The sequence below is a fragment of the Papio anubis genome, chromosome 14, assembly GCF_008728515.1.
Source record: "Papio anubis isolate 15944 chromosome 14, Panubis1.0, whole genome shotgun sequence".
Classification (NCBI taxonomy): Eukaryota; Metazoa; Chordata; class Mammalia; order Primates; family Cercopithecidae; genus Papio; species Papio anubis.
In genome coordinates, this window is record NC_044989.1 from 86175631 (window position 1) to 86190167 (window position 14537).

Genomic DNA, 14537 nt, shown 5'->3' on the forward strand with positions numbered 1-14537 from the left:
TTGGGACTTTTTCTGTGTGTGGTGGGATGTTCATGGCCAAAGTGTTCTTTGTTTTTGTAGAAATTGCTGTTCTTTGTAGACATTTCTTGTGAACTCAGCTCTTAAACAACTTAGCATTTTCTTTTGCTTTGCAGTATGTGTTGAAGCCCACTTTCACAAAGCAGCAAATTGCAAACTTGGACAAGCAAGCCAAATTGTCCCGGGCATATGATGGTACCACTTACCTGCCGGGTATCGTGGGACTGAATAACATAAAGGCCAATGACTATGCCAACGCCGTTCTTCAGGTAAGATCAAGACGGGAACACTGAGGAAGAGAAGGACACCCAGAAGGCTGGGCACAGTGGCTCACCCCTGTAATCCCAGCACTTTGGGAGGCCAAGGCGGGCGGATTGCCTGAGGTCAGGAGTTCCAGCCAGCCTGGCCAACATGGCGGAACCCTGTCTCTACTAAAATTATAAAAATTAGCCAGGTATGGTTGTGCAAGCCTGTAATCCCACCTATTCGGCAGGCTGAGGTGGGAGAATCAACTTGAATCCGGCAGGCAGAGGTTATAGTGACCCGAGATCGTGCCACTGCACTCCAGCCTGGGGAACAGAGTGAGACTCTGTTTCAAGAAAAAATAAAAAAGAGAGGGACAGGAAATAGTATGTATACTGGCCAAGGAATTACTGCCTTTGGCCGGGCGTGGTGGCTCATACCTGTAATCACAGCCCTTTGGGAGGCCAAAGTGGGAGGATCACCTGAGGTCAGGAGTTGGAGACCAGCGTGGCCAACATGGAGAAACCCCATCTCTACTAAAAATACAAAATTAGCTGGGTGTGGTGGTGCATGCCTGTAATCCCAACTACTCGGGAGGCTGAGGCAGGAGAATCGCTTGAACCTGGGAGGTGGAGGTTACAGTGAGCCGATATCATGCCATTGCACTCCAACCTGGGTAACAAGAGTGAAACTCCTCCATCTCAAAAAAGAAATTACTGCCTTCTTATAGAGTATAGTCAGATGATCCTCAGACACCAAGTCTTGCTAAGGACTCTACTTGAGTAATTGTTCTGCAACAGGCAGAGCATTCCTTTGCTCACTGGGCTGCTGTCAAATGGTGAGGCTTTTTCATGCCTCTGGCTCATGGCCTTTGTAACTTCCAGGGAATGCGGGACCAAGTCTGTGTTGCCTTGCAGTGTCAAGTAAGAAACATGCCAGATGCATTTTTTTTTTTAAATGGTGTAGATGTTTGTCATGCTGGCTGATCAATGACTTTCTCTTGCCCATATGCTCATAACCCTGAAATGGAAAAGACAGAAAACCAAAGTTGTCCTGTTTTCTTTTCTTTTCTTTTTTTTTTTTTTTTGAGACGGAGTCTCAGTCTGTTGTCCAGGCTGGAGTGTAGTGGCGGGATCTCAGCTCACTGCAACCTCTGCTGCCTGGGTTCAGGCGATTCTCCTGCTTCAGCCCCCCGAGTAACTGGGATTACAGGCGCCTGCCACTGCGCCTGGCTGATTTTTGTAGTTCTAGTAGAGACAGGGTTTCACCATCTTGGCCAGGCTGGTCTTGAACTCCTGACCTCATGATCCACCTGCCTCAGCCTCCCAAAGTGCTGGGATTACAGGTGTGAGCCACCACGCCCGGCCAATTTTTAAATGTTGGTAAGTATAATAAGAAAACAATAATTCTACTTCACCAAGAACGTGATTAAAAAATTGTAATTGTAAACACAGGCTTACTGGGGAAAAAATGTATAAATTGTGAGGGGCTGGGTACGGTGGCTCATGCCTCTAATCCCAGCTCTTGGGGAGGCCAAAGTGGCAGGGTCCCTTGAGGCCAGTAGTTTGAAATCAGCCTGGCAACATAGCGAGACCCTGTCTCTGTTTAAAAAAAAAAATTAGCTGGGCATGGTGGTGCATGCATGCCTGTGGTCCTAGCTGTTTGGGAGGCTGAGGTGGGAGGATCCTGTCAGCCCAGGAATTCGAGGCTGTTGGAGAATTTTGAGGACTTTGAGAAGTACAGGCATTACTGGTGTGAGCCACTGCACCCAAACTTGCTTCACTTCTAAAGTTGATTATTTATATTTTTTTCTTGAGTTATTGCACCTTACAGACTCCTTTCCTATTGGTTCATCTTACTGAGCTTTAAGAAATATATAATGAAGTTATGCCCTTTTCTGTTGAATATGTTGCAAATGTTTTCTGCTAGTACTTATTTGGCCTTTAAATTTTTCTAAGTGATATTTTTGTCATGAAGAATTGGACAAAAAACTGTAAAGGCGTAGTTTTTACATTTGGTGTCTGCTCTTGGTGTCATGCCTAGTCTGTGGAAAGGTCAAATTCTTAGGTAGAGAGAGACTTTTCATCAGATTGTTCCCTTTAAATCCTCTCATGGCTGCGTGAAAACTAATTTTTTTTGAGATGGAGTCTTGCTCTGTCTCCCAGGCTGGAATGCAGTGGCGCAATCTCAGCTCACTGCAACCTCTGCCTCCCAGGTTCAGGCGATTCTCCTGCCTTAGCCTCCCAAGTAGCTGGGACTACAGGTACGTGCCACCACGCCTGGCTAATTTTTTGCATTTTTAGTAGAGATGGAGTTTCATCATGTTAGCCAGGATGGTCTCGATCTCCTGATCTCGTGATCCGCTCCCCTCGGCCTCCCAAAGTACTGGGATTACAGGTGTAAGCCACCATGCCCCGCTGAGTGAAAACTTATAGGATGGACAGATAGAATTTGGATTTGGTCAGAGCTGTTAGTCTTGGCTTTCTGATGAATTTTAGTTCGTGTAGGAACGTCTCTTTATAAAAATAAATGGATGAACAAACCCTGTGTGATGATGTTTCCGCTAAAATAGGGTTGACTGGACCAGGTCATCCATCTGGAGGGTGGATAATTCTTCTCTGAGGATGTCCAATATTATTTGTATTGTTGCTGAAGCCAGAGTGCAACATTTCTCCATAAGATAGACAACTGAGAATTAGGATAAACTTTATGCATCCTCTTGTTTTGTGAGTAAATCTCTCTTTGAAGTAATTATTCTACAAGTTGGAAGTCCTTGTTTCTTTAGCTGGGCTCAGCTTGTCAGGGCTTTCCTAATCCCCTCTACGGTTAAAGTGCTCTCTGTGTTCTTTTTGTTGTTGTTGTTTTTTTTTTTGAGACAGAGTCTCGCTCTGTCGCCCAGGCTGGAGTGCAGTGGCGCGATCTCGGCTCACTGCTAGTAGCTCCGCCTCCTGGGTTCATGCCGTTCTCCTGCCTCAGCCTCCCGAGTAGCTGGGACTACAGGTGCCCGCCACCACGCCCGGCTAATTTTTTGTATTTTCAGTAGAGACGGGGTTTCACCATGTTACCCGAGATGGTCTTGATCTCCTGACCTCGTGATCTGCCCCCCTCAGCCTCCCAAAGTGCTGGGATTACAGGCATGAGCCACCGCACCCGGCCAGTGCTCTCTGTGTTTTGAGTTGTCTTCCTTAGAGATGCCTGAGTTTATTACGTTTAGCAGAAGCCCTTCTAGCTGACTCCCTGAATAGATGACCTTGTTTAAGGAAGAAATGTGTTCATGGTAAGCACAGTGCTGGTCAGGAAGGATCTGTGGGGATACTGCATTTTTATTTAGGGTCTGCTTGGTCCTCCTCTTCCCAGTTTTGTTTTGCTTTTTTGAGATGGAATTTCGCTCTTTTTGCCCTGGCTGGAGTGCAATGGAGCGATCTCGGCTTACTGCAACCTCTGCCCCCGCCGGGTGATTCTCCTGCCTCAGCCTCCCGACAGGCTGGAATTACAGGCACTCACCACCATGCCCAGCTAATTTTGTATTTTTAGTAGAGACGGGGTTTCACCGTGTTGGCCTGGCAGGTCTCAAACTCCTGACCTCAAATGATCCACCCGCCTTGGCCTCCCAAAGTGCTAGGATTGTGGACATGAACCACCACACCCAGACCCTGCCTCCCAGTTTTGTAGCTCAGGCTAATGAGCCTGTGTTTCTTCCTGAAACCAATACGGCTAATTTTTATCTTTCTGCTTAATGAGATCCAATTTGCTTTTATTGTCCTAAACCTTTTGACCATTTTCTCTTTTTCTTTTCTTTTTTTTTTGAGATGGAGTTTTGCTGTCGTTGTCCAGGCTGGAGTGCAGTGGTGCCATTTTGGCTCACTGCAACTTCTGCCTCCTGGGTTCAAGTGATTTTCTCTTGCCTCAGCCTCCCAAGCAGCAGGGATTACAGGCACCTGCCACCACGCCTGGCTAATTTTTGTATTTTTGGTAGAGAGGGGGTTTCACCATGTTGGCCAGGCTGGTCTTGAACTCCTGACCTCAGGTGATCCTCCCGCCTCGGCCTCCCAAAGTGCTGGGATCACAGGCATGAGCCACCTCGCCTGGCCGACCATTTTCCATCATAACAGTATATTTACTTTTTAAAAAAAATTTTGGCTGGGCACGGTGGCTCAGGCATGAGAATTGCTTGAAGCCTGGAGGCAGAGGTTGCAGTGAGCCGAAATCATGCCGCTGCACTCCAGCCTGGGGGATGGAGCAAGACTCTGTCTCCAAAAATAAAAAAAAATTTCAATAAGTTTTTGTGGAACAGGTGGTTTTTGGTTACATGAATAAGTTATTTAGTGGTGATTTCTGAGATTTTGGTCACTCATCACCCGAGCAGTGTGTACTGTACCCGATGTGTAGTCTTTTATCCCTCACCCCTCCTCACACTCTTTCCCCCAAGTCCCCAAAGGTCGTTGTATCATTCTTACTCCTTTGCGTCCTCACAGCTCCCTATATTTACTTTTATGTACAATTATATGGTTTTATTATGGGAAAACATCAAATTTTAAGATAATTTTCATATTATTTTAGTGTGGAGTTGAGAGATGGGAGAACTGTGTTTCCTAGGTAGTTATTTTTGCTTCAGCCAAAATGGATGATTAAGGAAAGGGTATTTGGATTTTACCTTTCTACTCTATGAATTTAAGTATTGTCATAGCATAATTAGAGTAACAAAAGGAAATTGTTGAATAAGTTGATAGAGATTTGAATACCTGTGGGTTTTTTTTTTGTTTTGTTTTAACCTTCTTTGTGGTATCCACATCAGCAAAGTGTCTGTAGAACTGTAGGTCATATGAAACTCAATATTAATGATATTTCTGTAATGTGAGTCTGGGTAGGATTCTCCAAGGGTCGATTTACTTTGGCTCTTTAAGGCCATCACAGGCACATCACAAGATTCTGTTAGAACTTTAGTTGGAAGAGCTTGGCTCAAGGGGTCCTACAAAGGGGCTTTGGGTTAATCGGAGTGTTTGATTTTCAGGCTCTATCTAATGTTCCTCCTCTCCGGAACTACTTTCTGGAAGAAGACAATTATAAGAACATTAAGCGTCCTCCAGGGGATATCATGTTCTTGTTGGTCCAGCGTTTTGGAGAGCTGATGAGAAAGCTTTGGAACCCTCGAAATTTCAAAGCACATGTGTCTCCCCATGAGATGCTTCAGGCGGTTGTACTTTGCAGTAAGAAGACTTTTCAGATCACCAAACAAGGTAAGAACAAGTCATCTATGTTTCAGGACAACAAAACTAGTTTGATGAACAAATTTATTTCTACTTGGCAGTGAATTTTTTTTAAATTAATTAATTTAATTTTATTTTTTTGAGATGGAGTCTCACTCTGTCACCTAGACTGGAGTACAATGGCATGGTCTCGGCTCACTGCAGCCTCCGCCTCCAGGGTTCAAGTGATTCTCCCACCTCAGCCTCCCGAGTAGCTGGGACTACAGGCACGTGCCACCATGCCCGGCTTATTTTTGTATTTTTAGCAGAGACGGGGTTTCACTATGTTGGCCAGGCTGATCTCGAACTCCTGACCTCGTGATCCACCCTACTCGACCTCCCAAGTTCTGGGATTACAGGCATGAGCCACTGCGCCTGGCCTTTTTTTGTTTTGTTTTGTTTTGTTTTTTTAAGAGACAGAGTCTTGCTCTTTTGACTAGGCTGGAGTACAGTGGTGGGATTTGTAGCTCACTGCAGCCTTGAACTTCTGGACTGAAGGGATCCTCTTGCCTCAGCTTCAGGTAGCTGTGATTATAGGCGTGAGCCACTGTACCCAGCTGCAGTGAATCTTGAGAGTAGCCAGGAGTGTCCAGTGGATTGTGTGGTTAGGTTCCTCATTTTTCTCTGACCAGTCTGCCCTGCTAAGAGTCCCAGGAGATTGTAGCTGAAGAGAAAGTCGGTCTTATTTGGTAAATTAAACTGTATGGCTTAGGGGAATACCAGGAGACTGGGAAAGACACTAGCTTTTATTAAACACCTGTCACCTATCCTCATTTTTTCATGTCCCGCATTAGGGTATTCTGATGATTTTTTTTTTTTTTTTTTTTTTTTTGAGACCGAGTCTTACTCCATTGCCTAGGCTGGAGTGCAGTGGTATGATCTGTGCTCACTGCAACCTCTGCCTCCCGGGTTCAAGGGATTCTCCTGCCTCAGCCTCCCAAGTAGTTGGGATTACAGATGCCCGCCAACGTGCCCAGCTAATTTTTGTATTTTTAGTAGAGAGGGGGTTTCACCATGTTGGCCAGGCTGGTCTTGAACTCCTGACCTCAAGTGATTCACCCGCTTTGGCCTCCCAGAGTGCTGGGATTATGGGTGTGAGCCACTGCACCCAGCCTCTGATGAACTATTTTGACTGTTTTTATCTCTCCAGACCCAATGTGTTATTGCCTTATGAGTAAGGCGGACAGTGTAACTTTGTACCTGAATCTCATATCATATCGTCTAGCATCCATATTAGTTTGTTCAACGTTCACTCATGGTGCTAGGTTTTAGAGCAGCAGGGATAAAATACAAGATTTTTCTCTTTGAAGAACTCACAGTCTAGTGGGGAAATAAAGTTATGTAGAAAGATTGAGTGTGCTGGCACAAGCCTGTGGTCTGAGCTACTTGGGAGGCTGAGGCAGGTTGCTTGAGCCCAGGAATTCAAGGCTACAGTGAGCTATGATCACACCACTGCACTCCAGCTGGGTAATGGAGGAAGACCCTCTCTTTAAAAATAAGTAAGCAGGCTGGGCGCGGTGGCTCACGCCTGTAATCCCAGCACTTTGGGAGGCCGAGGCGGGTGGATCACAAGGTCAGGAGATCGAGATCATCCTGGCTAACACGGTGAAACCCCGTCTCTACTAAAAATAGAAAAATTAGCCGGGCGTGGTGCCGGGCGCCTTGGGATGCTGAGGCAGGAGAATGATGTGAACCCAGGAGGCGGAGCTTGCAATGAGCCGAGATTGCGCCACTGTACTCCAGCCTGGGTGACAGAGCCAGACTCCGTCTCAAAAAAAAAAAAAAAAAAAAAATTAGTAAGCAATTTCAACTGTCTTTTTTTTTTTTTTTGAGACGGAGTCTCGCTCTGTTGCCTAGGCTGGAGTGCAATGGCACGATCTTGGCTCACTGCAACCTCTGTCTCCCAGAATCAAGTGATTCTCCTGCCATAGCCTCCTGAGTAGCTGGGACTACAGGCATGTGCCACCATGCCTGGCTAATTTTTTTGTATTTTTAGTAGAGACGGGGTTTCACGGTGTTAACCATGCTGGTCTCAATCTCCTGACCTCGTGATCCGCCCGCCTCAGCCTCCCAAAGTGCTGGGATTACAGGCGTGAGCCACCGCGCCTGGCTCAACTATCTTTTTTTAGAAAAGGTAATTACAGGTGTTAAGTGCTGTGCTATGGGAGGGGAGCATGGAGTAAGGACCCCCTCAACTGAACATGTGGGAGGTAGATAAGAGGTCAGAGTGGAGGAAGAGACCCTGAGTTTTAGGTAGATGTGGAGGCAGGTTGGGATGGGGAGTGAACATTCCAGGTAGAGAGGACATGGTGGGCAGAAGAGAAAAGTGCCTGGCATAGACAGACTGCAAGTAGCGGGACCCTTGGACTCCAGGGGTCAATGGAGAGCCAAGGTGTAGCTCCTGAGGGAGGGACCAGATGGCCTGGTTTGTAAGCCACCATAAAGAGCTTGGATTATATCCTGACACTAGCTGGAGTCATTGAAGGCTTCCCCCCCCCCCCCGGAGAGGGAGTCTCACTCTGTTGCCCAGCCTGGAGTGCAGTAGTGTGATCTCGGCTCACTGCAGCTTCTGTCTCCCGGGTTCAAGCAATTCTCCTGCCTCAGCCTCTCGAGTAGCTGGGAATACAGGCACCTGCCACCATACCTGGCTAATTTTTTGGTATTTTTAGTAGAGACGGGGTTTCACTATGTTGGTCAGGCTGGTGTTGAACTCCTTACCTCAGGTGATCCGCCTGCCTCGGCCTCCCAAAGTACTGGGATTACAGGCGTGAACCACTATGCCCGGCCTCATTGAAGGCTTTTAACAAAGATGTGACATCAGACTTAATTTGTTTTAAAAACATTATTCTAGCTGGGCATGGTCATTCACACCTGTAATCCCAGCACTTTGGGAGGTCGAGGTGGGTGGATCGCTTGAGCCCAGGAGTTCGAGACCATCCTGCACCACATAGTGAGACCCTGTATCTATAACAAGTTTTTAAAAATTACCCAGGCATGGTGGTGTGTACCTGTAGTTCCAGCTACTTGAGAGGCTGAGGTTGGAGGATCGCGCGAGCCTAGGAGGTAGAGGCTGTAGTGAGCCATGTTAGCTCCACTGTACTCCAGTCTGGGCAACAGAGTGAGACCTCTATCTGTAAAATAAAAAGAAAAACATTATTCTGGCTGAGGATTGACTTAGAGGGGAAGTCGAGTAGTGGCTTTTAAGAGTTTCTTAAAAGCCTATTTCTCCTTAGTTAAGGAGGAATCAAAAATGATAAGGAATGGGGCCCATGGAGCACTTGGTTCAGGGTTAGTAGGAAATAAGATACACTTCGGGTTGGATAATATATATTGATCAGAAGCCCTATGATTTAGTCTCAGCCGAGCAGAAGTTATAAGCTATTTGGGCTTGGCAATTGATGGTGTTTAGTAGTTTACAACATGGCCAATAAAATCTTAATCTGGGGCCAGGCACCCTGGCTCATGCCTGTAATCCCAGTACTTTGGGAGGCCGAAGTGGGAGGATTGGTTGAGCCCAAGAGTTCAAGACCAGCCTGAGCAACATAGGGAGACTCCCTCTTGACAAAAAATCGAAAAGTTAGCCGGGCATGATGGCACACGCCTGTAGTCCAGCTACTTGGGAAACTGAGGTGGAAGGATTCCTTGGGCCTGGGAGGCAGAGCTTGCAGTGAGCTGAGGTTGTGTCACTGCACTCCAGCCTGGGCGACAGAGCGAGACCCTGTGTCGGGAAAAAAAAATCTGGGTGCCTCACCCTTCTAAACAGTTGACAGCCTGTTTGTGTGCTTTGTAGGACCATCTAATTCCCAGGAACTAGGTGGCTAGGTTATCTTGTGTTTATAGGGACATTTCTGTTTCTGGACCAACTCGGGTTTTATATTAAGGCTGCAACAAAGGAAACAATTTTTGCTGAGAATGATGTTTTTGTGGACCGTGAATGGATGGATCAATGTCAGCATTCACTGTGTTCCACAGGTGACTTCTGGCCTGAAGGTGGATAGTGGGGCCTGTCAGCTTTTGGCAGTTTGGAAAGTTACGGCATAATTGGGTTGTAGAGCTGCAGAAAAATCAGTTGAGAATGAATATGTCTAGTTTCTTCTATCACAGCCACTGTTGGCTATGATAGTTACGATGTCACATAAACATGTCTTTTTTTTTTTTTTTTTTTTTTCCTTTTTGTGGAGAACGGGGTCTCGCTATATTACCCAGGCAGGTCTCGAACTCCTGGGCTCAAGCTATCCTCCCGCCTCTGCCTCCCTGAGAGCTGGGATTACAGGCGTGAGCCACCGCGCCCGGCCGATGTCACATAAACATGATTTCCTCCATCTCTGAGACCTAGTAGGTTATTACTTGCCTAGCGTTTAGATGTGTGAAGTGTTTCTTGCTGTGGTAGTTTGTTGTCATGTAAAAGCATTCTATGTATGGAATAAAAAGAAAATCATCTATGGAGTTGTCAGGGATCTCTGGGTTTAGGGAAATGAAATCGAGGAAGATATACTATAGTCTTTGACATTTTAATTGGGTGAGCAAAGAGGAACTAAATAGAAGCAAATCTTAGTTGATGAGAAAGTAAACATTAGGCTGAGGTGGGAGGATCCCTTGAGGTCAAGAGTTTGAGACCAGCCTGGCCAACATGGTGAAGCCCCATCTCTACTAAAAATACAAAAATTAGCTGGGCCTGGTGGCAGGCGCCTGTAATCCCAGCTACTTGGGAGGCTGAGGTGGCAGAATCGCTTGAACCCTGGAGGGGAGGTTGTAGTGAGCTGAGATCATGCCACTGCACTCCAACCTGGGCAACAGAGCGAGATTCTGTCTCAAAAAAAAAAAAAGTAGCCATTATCCCAGAAATGTCTGAGTGGCAGGCTCCGTAGACAGCATTTTCATGGAATATTGTCAATCTGCTTGTTTCCAGAACCCCTTGTTCTGTATGCCTTTTCAGTCTGTATGCTAGTCACTTTCCTACAAGATAGGAATCTTTGTGAGCTACAGAAGGGGGGAAGAAAGTGTGAGCTCACTCTGGAGAGAAGTGGATGTTAAAAGGTCATATTCATTTGTTTTGGTCATCCCTGAGTGATGCAATACAGTCCTGGTATGAATCAGATAGCCTATGGAGAGAGTCAAGATCAGAAGAGTTAGAGCTTGACCTTGAGGAGTGCCAGCATTTAATGATCAGATAGAGGAGGATGCACAGGAGTTGTGATGGGATGGCATGGCCAGAGAGGAAGGGGGAGAATCAGGAATGCCAACCAGTGCATGGTTTCAGTTAAATCTAATGCCACTTAGCTTCAACGTTTTCTATCCTTCCTTTTTTTCCAGGAGATGGAGTCGACTTTCTGTCTTGGTTTCTGAATGCTCTGCACTCAGCTCTGGGGGGCACAAAGAAGAAAAAGAAGAGTAAGTCATTTACTGATTAAAAAAAAAAAGGAGCTCTTTTGTTCCCTTTTAAAAAACTTTGCGTCTGGGCGAGATGGCTCATGCTTATAATCCTCTTTGAGAGGCCGAGGTGGGTGGATTACCTGAGGTCAGGAGTTTGAGACCGGCCTGGCCAACATGGTGAAACCCCATCTCTACCAAAAATACAAAAGTTAGCCAGGTGTGGTGGCTGTAGTCCCAGCGACTTGTGGGGCTGAGGCAACTTCCCATTCTTTTGTTAACTCTTTATCTGGGGTAGGGTGGTATCTGTTTTATACATAAACTAAATGTTCTTTCCGAATAGGCCCCTCTGCATAGTTTTTGCTAGAATATGGTTATAGTCACAATGATATTTTATTTTATGTATTTTTTGAGACGGAGTCTTGCTCTGTCACTTAGGCTGGAGTGCAGTGGCACGGTCTCAGTTCATGGTAGCCTCCATCTCCTAGGTTCAAGCAGTTCTCCTCCCTCAGCCTCCCAAGAGTAGCTGGGATTACAGGCACCTACCACCACGCTCAGCTAATTTTTGTATTTTTAGTAGAGATGGGATTTCACCTTGTTGGCCAGGCTGGTCTCAAACTCCTGACCTCAGGTGATCTGCCCAAAGTGCTGGGATTATAGGCGTGATGGTGTCTTGATGTGGGATTGTGGCCTGTTGCTCTTCCCACTGGATGGCCCTGCCCTCTCTACCAGGTGTCTTCAGCCTGTGTTAACCCTGTGAGCTCTCAAACTTACGTTTTGGCAGGATTCTAGAACTTGGTTGTGCTTTCTCTCTTGTTGCTTTGATCCTGTTCTGGCCCATCTCTTAGTCTGTCATTGTCCTCTTGTCTTCATTACAGTTTGGACATTGTCTCCCTTTGAAAGTAGCTTATGGTTATGGGAAGTTCCTTGGTTTTTCTTGTTTCGCTTGTGAATTTTTTTTGTAATTCATGTATTGCCGGGCTCTGTAAATCATTCCTTCATTTTGAATACATTTACCTTTTCTTTTATGGACCAGGCCCTGTGATGGAGGATCAAAAGTTGTCTTAAGGAAGAGAAATAAAGTAATTATTTACACAAATAATTATAAAGGTACCCTGGTGGTATATGGTACAAAAGGAAACTTCTGTGTTTAGTGAGAGCTCTGGGTCTTTTGTTGGAAGATGCTGGTTTATTTCAGAAATTCAGAAGCTGGAAATATATTTTAGACATGTTTTCCATCCTCATGGAATTTGTCTCTTGCTTCCTGTTTGTGCAGCTATTGTGACTGATGTATTCCAGGGGTCCATGAGGATCTTCACTAAAAAGCTTCCCCATCCTGATCTGGTGAGTTAGCTGAGCCTGGGTCTTGGACTGATTTATATTGCTTGAGGGGACGTAGGGGAGATGAAGAGATGCTTAGAGAACTGACAAGCCTGCTTGCCCCATGAAGAGGTTCAACAAAGCACCTGTCTAGTGGCAGCTCACTTTTCAGTTTGGGAGTTAGTGGTTGGATGTACTTTGCTGGTTGAAGTGTTCTGGCCAACTAAGTGGTGCTGCTGTGTTTTTTCAGAAAGCTCAGCTAAGCTTTCTTTTTGTTTTTCTGAGACGGTCTTCCTCTTTCGCCAAGGCTGGAGTGCAGTGGCGCCATCTCCACTCACTGCAACTTCTACTTTCTGGGTTCAACCGATTCTCTTGCCTTAGCCGCCTCAGTAGCTGCGAATACAGGCGCTTGCCACCATGCCTAGCTAATTTTGTATTTTTAGTAGTGATGGGGCTTCACCATGTTGGTCCAGGCTGGTCTGGAACTCCTGACCTCAGGTGATCTGCCTGCCTTGGCCTCCCAAACTGTTGGGATTACAGGCATGAGCCACTGCGCCTGGCCCTCAGCTAAGCTTCTTAGATGGTCTTAGAGTTTTTCTTTTTTGAGATGGAGTTTTGCTCTTGTTGCCCAGTCTGTAGTGTAATGTCATGATCTCGGCTCACTGCAGCCTCCACCTCCCGGGTTCAAGCAATTCTCCTGCCTCAGCCTCCCAAGTAGCTGGGATTACAGGCATGTGCCACCAAACCTGGCTAATTTTTCTATTTTTAGTAGAGACGAGGTTTTACCATGTTGGTCAGGCTGGTCTCAAACTCCTGACCTTAGGTGATCCACCCGCCTCGGCCTCCCAAAGTGCTGGGATTACAGGCGTGAGCCACTGTGCCTGGCCCACTTTCTTTCTTTTTTTAATTGATTTTTTTTTTTTTTTTCTTTTTGAGACAAGATCTCACTCTGTCACTCAGGCTGAGTGTAGTGGTGTGATTATGGTTCACTGCAGCCTCAACCTCCCCTGCTCAAGTGATCCTCCCACCTCAACCTCCCCAGAAGCTGGGACTATAGATGCACAGCACCACACTGGGCTAATTTTTTATTTTTATTTTAGTTTTATTTATTTATTTATTTATTTATTTTATTGAGACGGAGTTTCACTCTTGTTGCCCAGGCTGGAGTGCAATGGCACGATCTTGGCTCACTGCAACCTCCGCCTCCCAAGTTCCAGTGATTCTCCTGCCTCAGCCTCCCAAGTAGCTGGGATTACAGGCATGCACCACCACGCCTAGCTGATTTTGTATTTTTAGTAGAGATGGGGTTTCTCCATGTTGGTCAGGTTGGTCTCGAACTCCCGACCTCAGGTGATCTACCTCCCTCTACCTCCCAAAGTGCTGGGATTACAGATGAGAGCCGTCGTGCCCGGCCAGTTTTTTATTTTTTGTAGAGATGGAGTCTCCCCGTGTTGCCCAGGCTGGTCTCGAAGTCCTGGACTCAAGCAGTCCTCTCACCTTTGTCTCCCAAAGTGTTGAGATTACAGGCGTGAGCCATCACACTTGGCCTCAGAGCTTTTTAGATAGTCTGGTATATAAGCAAAATCTCTTTAAAGAAGGAAACCTGTTGGTTCTTAAGTTAATCTAACCAGGTGGTGCATGCCAACTGCCCAATCTCTCAGGCACCTCTCTTTGTTCTTTGAGATGAAGGAAATGTCACCGTAGCAAAACACCGGTTCTGTGTTTGTTCCTATACCACTCACACTTCTTTCCTCTCTTTTCTTCTCATTCATTTCTAGCCAGCAGAAGAAAAAGAGCAGTTGCTCCATAATGACGAGTACCAGGAGACGATGGTGGAGTCCACTTTTATGTACCTGACACTTGACCTTCCTACTGCCCCCCTCTACAAGGACGAGAAGGAGCAGCTCATCATTCCCCAAGTGCCACTCTTCAACATCCTGGCCAAATTCAATGGCATCACTGAGAAGGTAGCCCATTAACACACCTGCCCTGCCTATACTTATCTTTGCGCTCTCGACTTTTTCATTTTCTTTTTTTTTTCTTTTTCAAGACAGTTTTGCTGTTGTCGCCCAAGCTGGAGTGCAGTGGCATGATTTCAGCTCACTGCAATCTCCACCTTCCAGTTTCAAGCGATTCTCCTGCCTCAGCCTCCTGAGTAACTGGGATTACAGACATCCACCACCATGCCCAGCTAATTTTTTTGTATTTTTAGTAAAGATGAGATTTCAGCATGTTGGCCAGGCTAGTCTCGAACTCTTGACCTCAAGTGATCCATCTGCCTCGCCTCCCAAAGTGCTGGAATTATAGGCGTGAGCCACCACGCCCGGCCCATTTTCATTT

At 46.2% G+C, this 14537-nt stretch overlaps 1 protein-coding gene across 4 annotated transcripts in view; it reads left to right on the top strand.

The window, feature by feature from the left end:
• USP39 (ubiquitin specific peptidase 39) overlaps positions 1-14537 on the top strand; it is a 57917-nt gene that overhangs the window by 22621 nt on the left and 20759 nt on the right. For all 4 annotated transcript variants that reach the window (XM_009184566.2, XM_017947702.3, XM_003908909.4 and 1 more), the window contains 5 exons: positions 135-287; positions 5273-5498; positions 10821-10898; positions 12154-12221; positions 13976-14164. In XM_009184566.2, the coding sequence (XP_009182830.1) occupies positions 5357-5498; positions 10821-10898; positions 12154-12221; positions 13976-14164 (477 nt within the window). In that variant the 5' untranslated portion in view covers positions 135-287; positions 5273-5356. The remainder of the gene's footprint in view (positions 1-134; positions 288-5272; positions 5499-10820; positions 10899-12153; positions 12222-13975; positions 14165-14537) is intronic.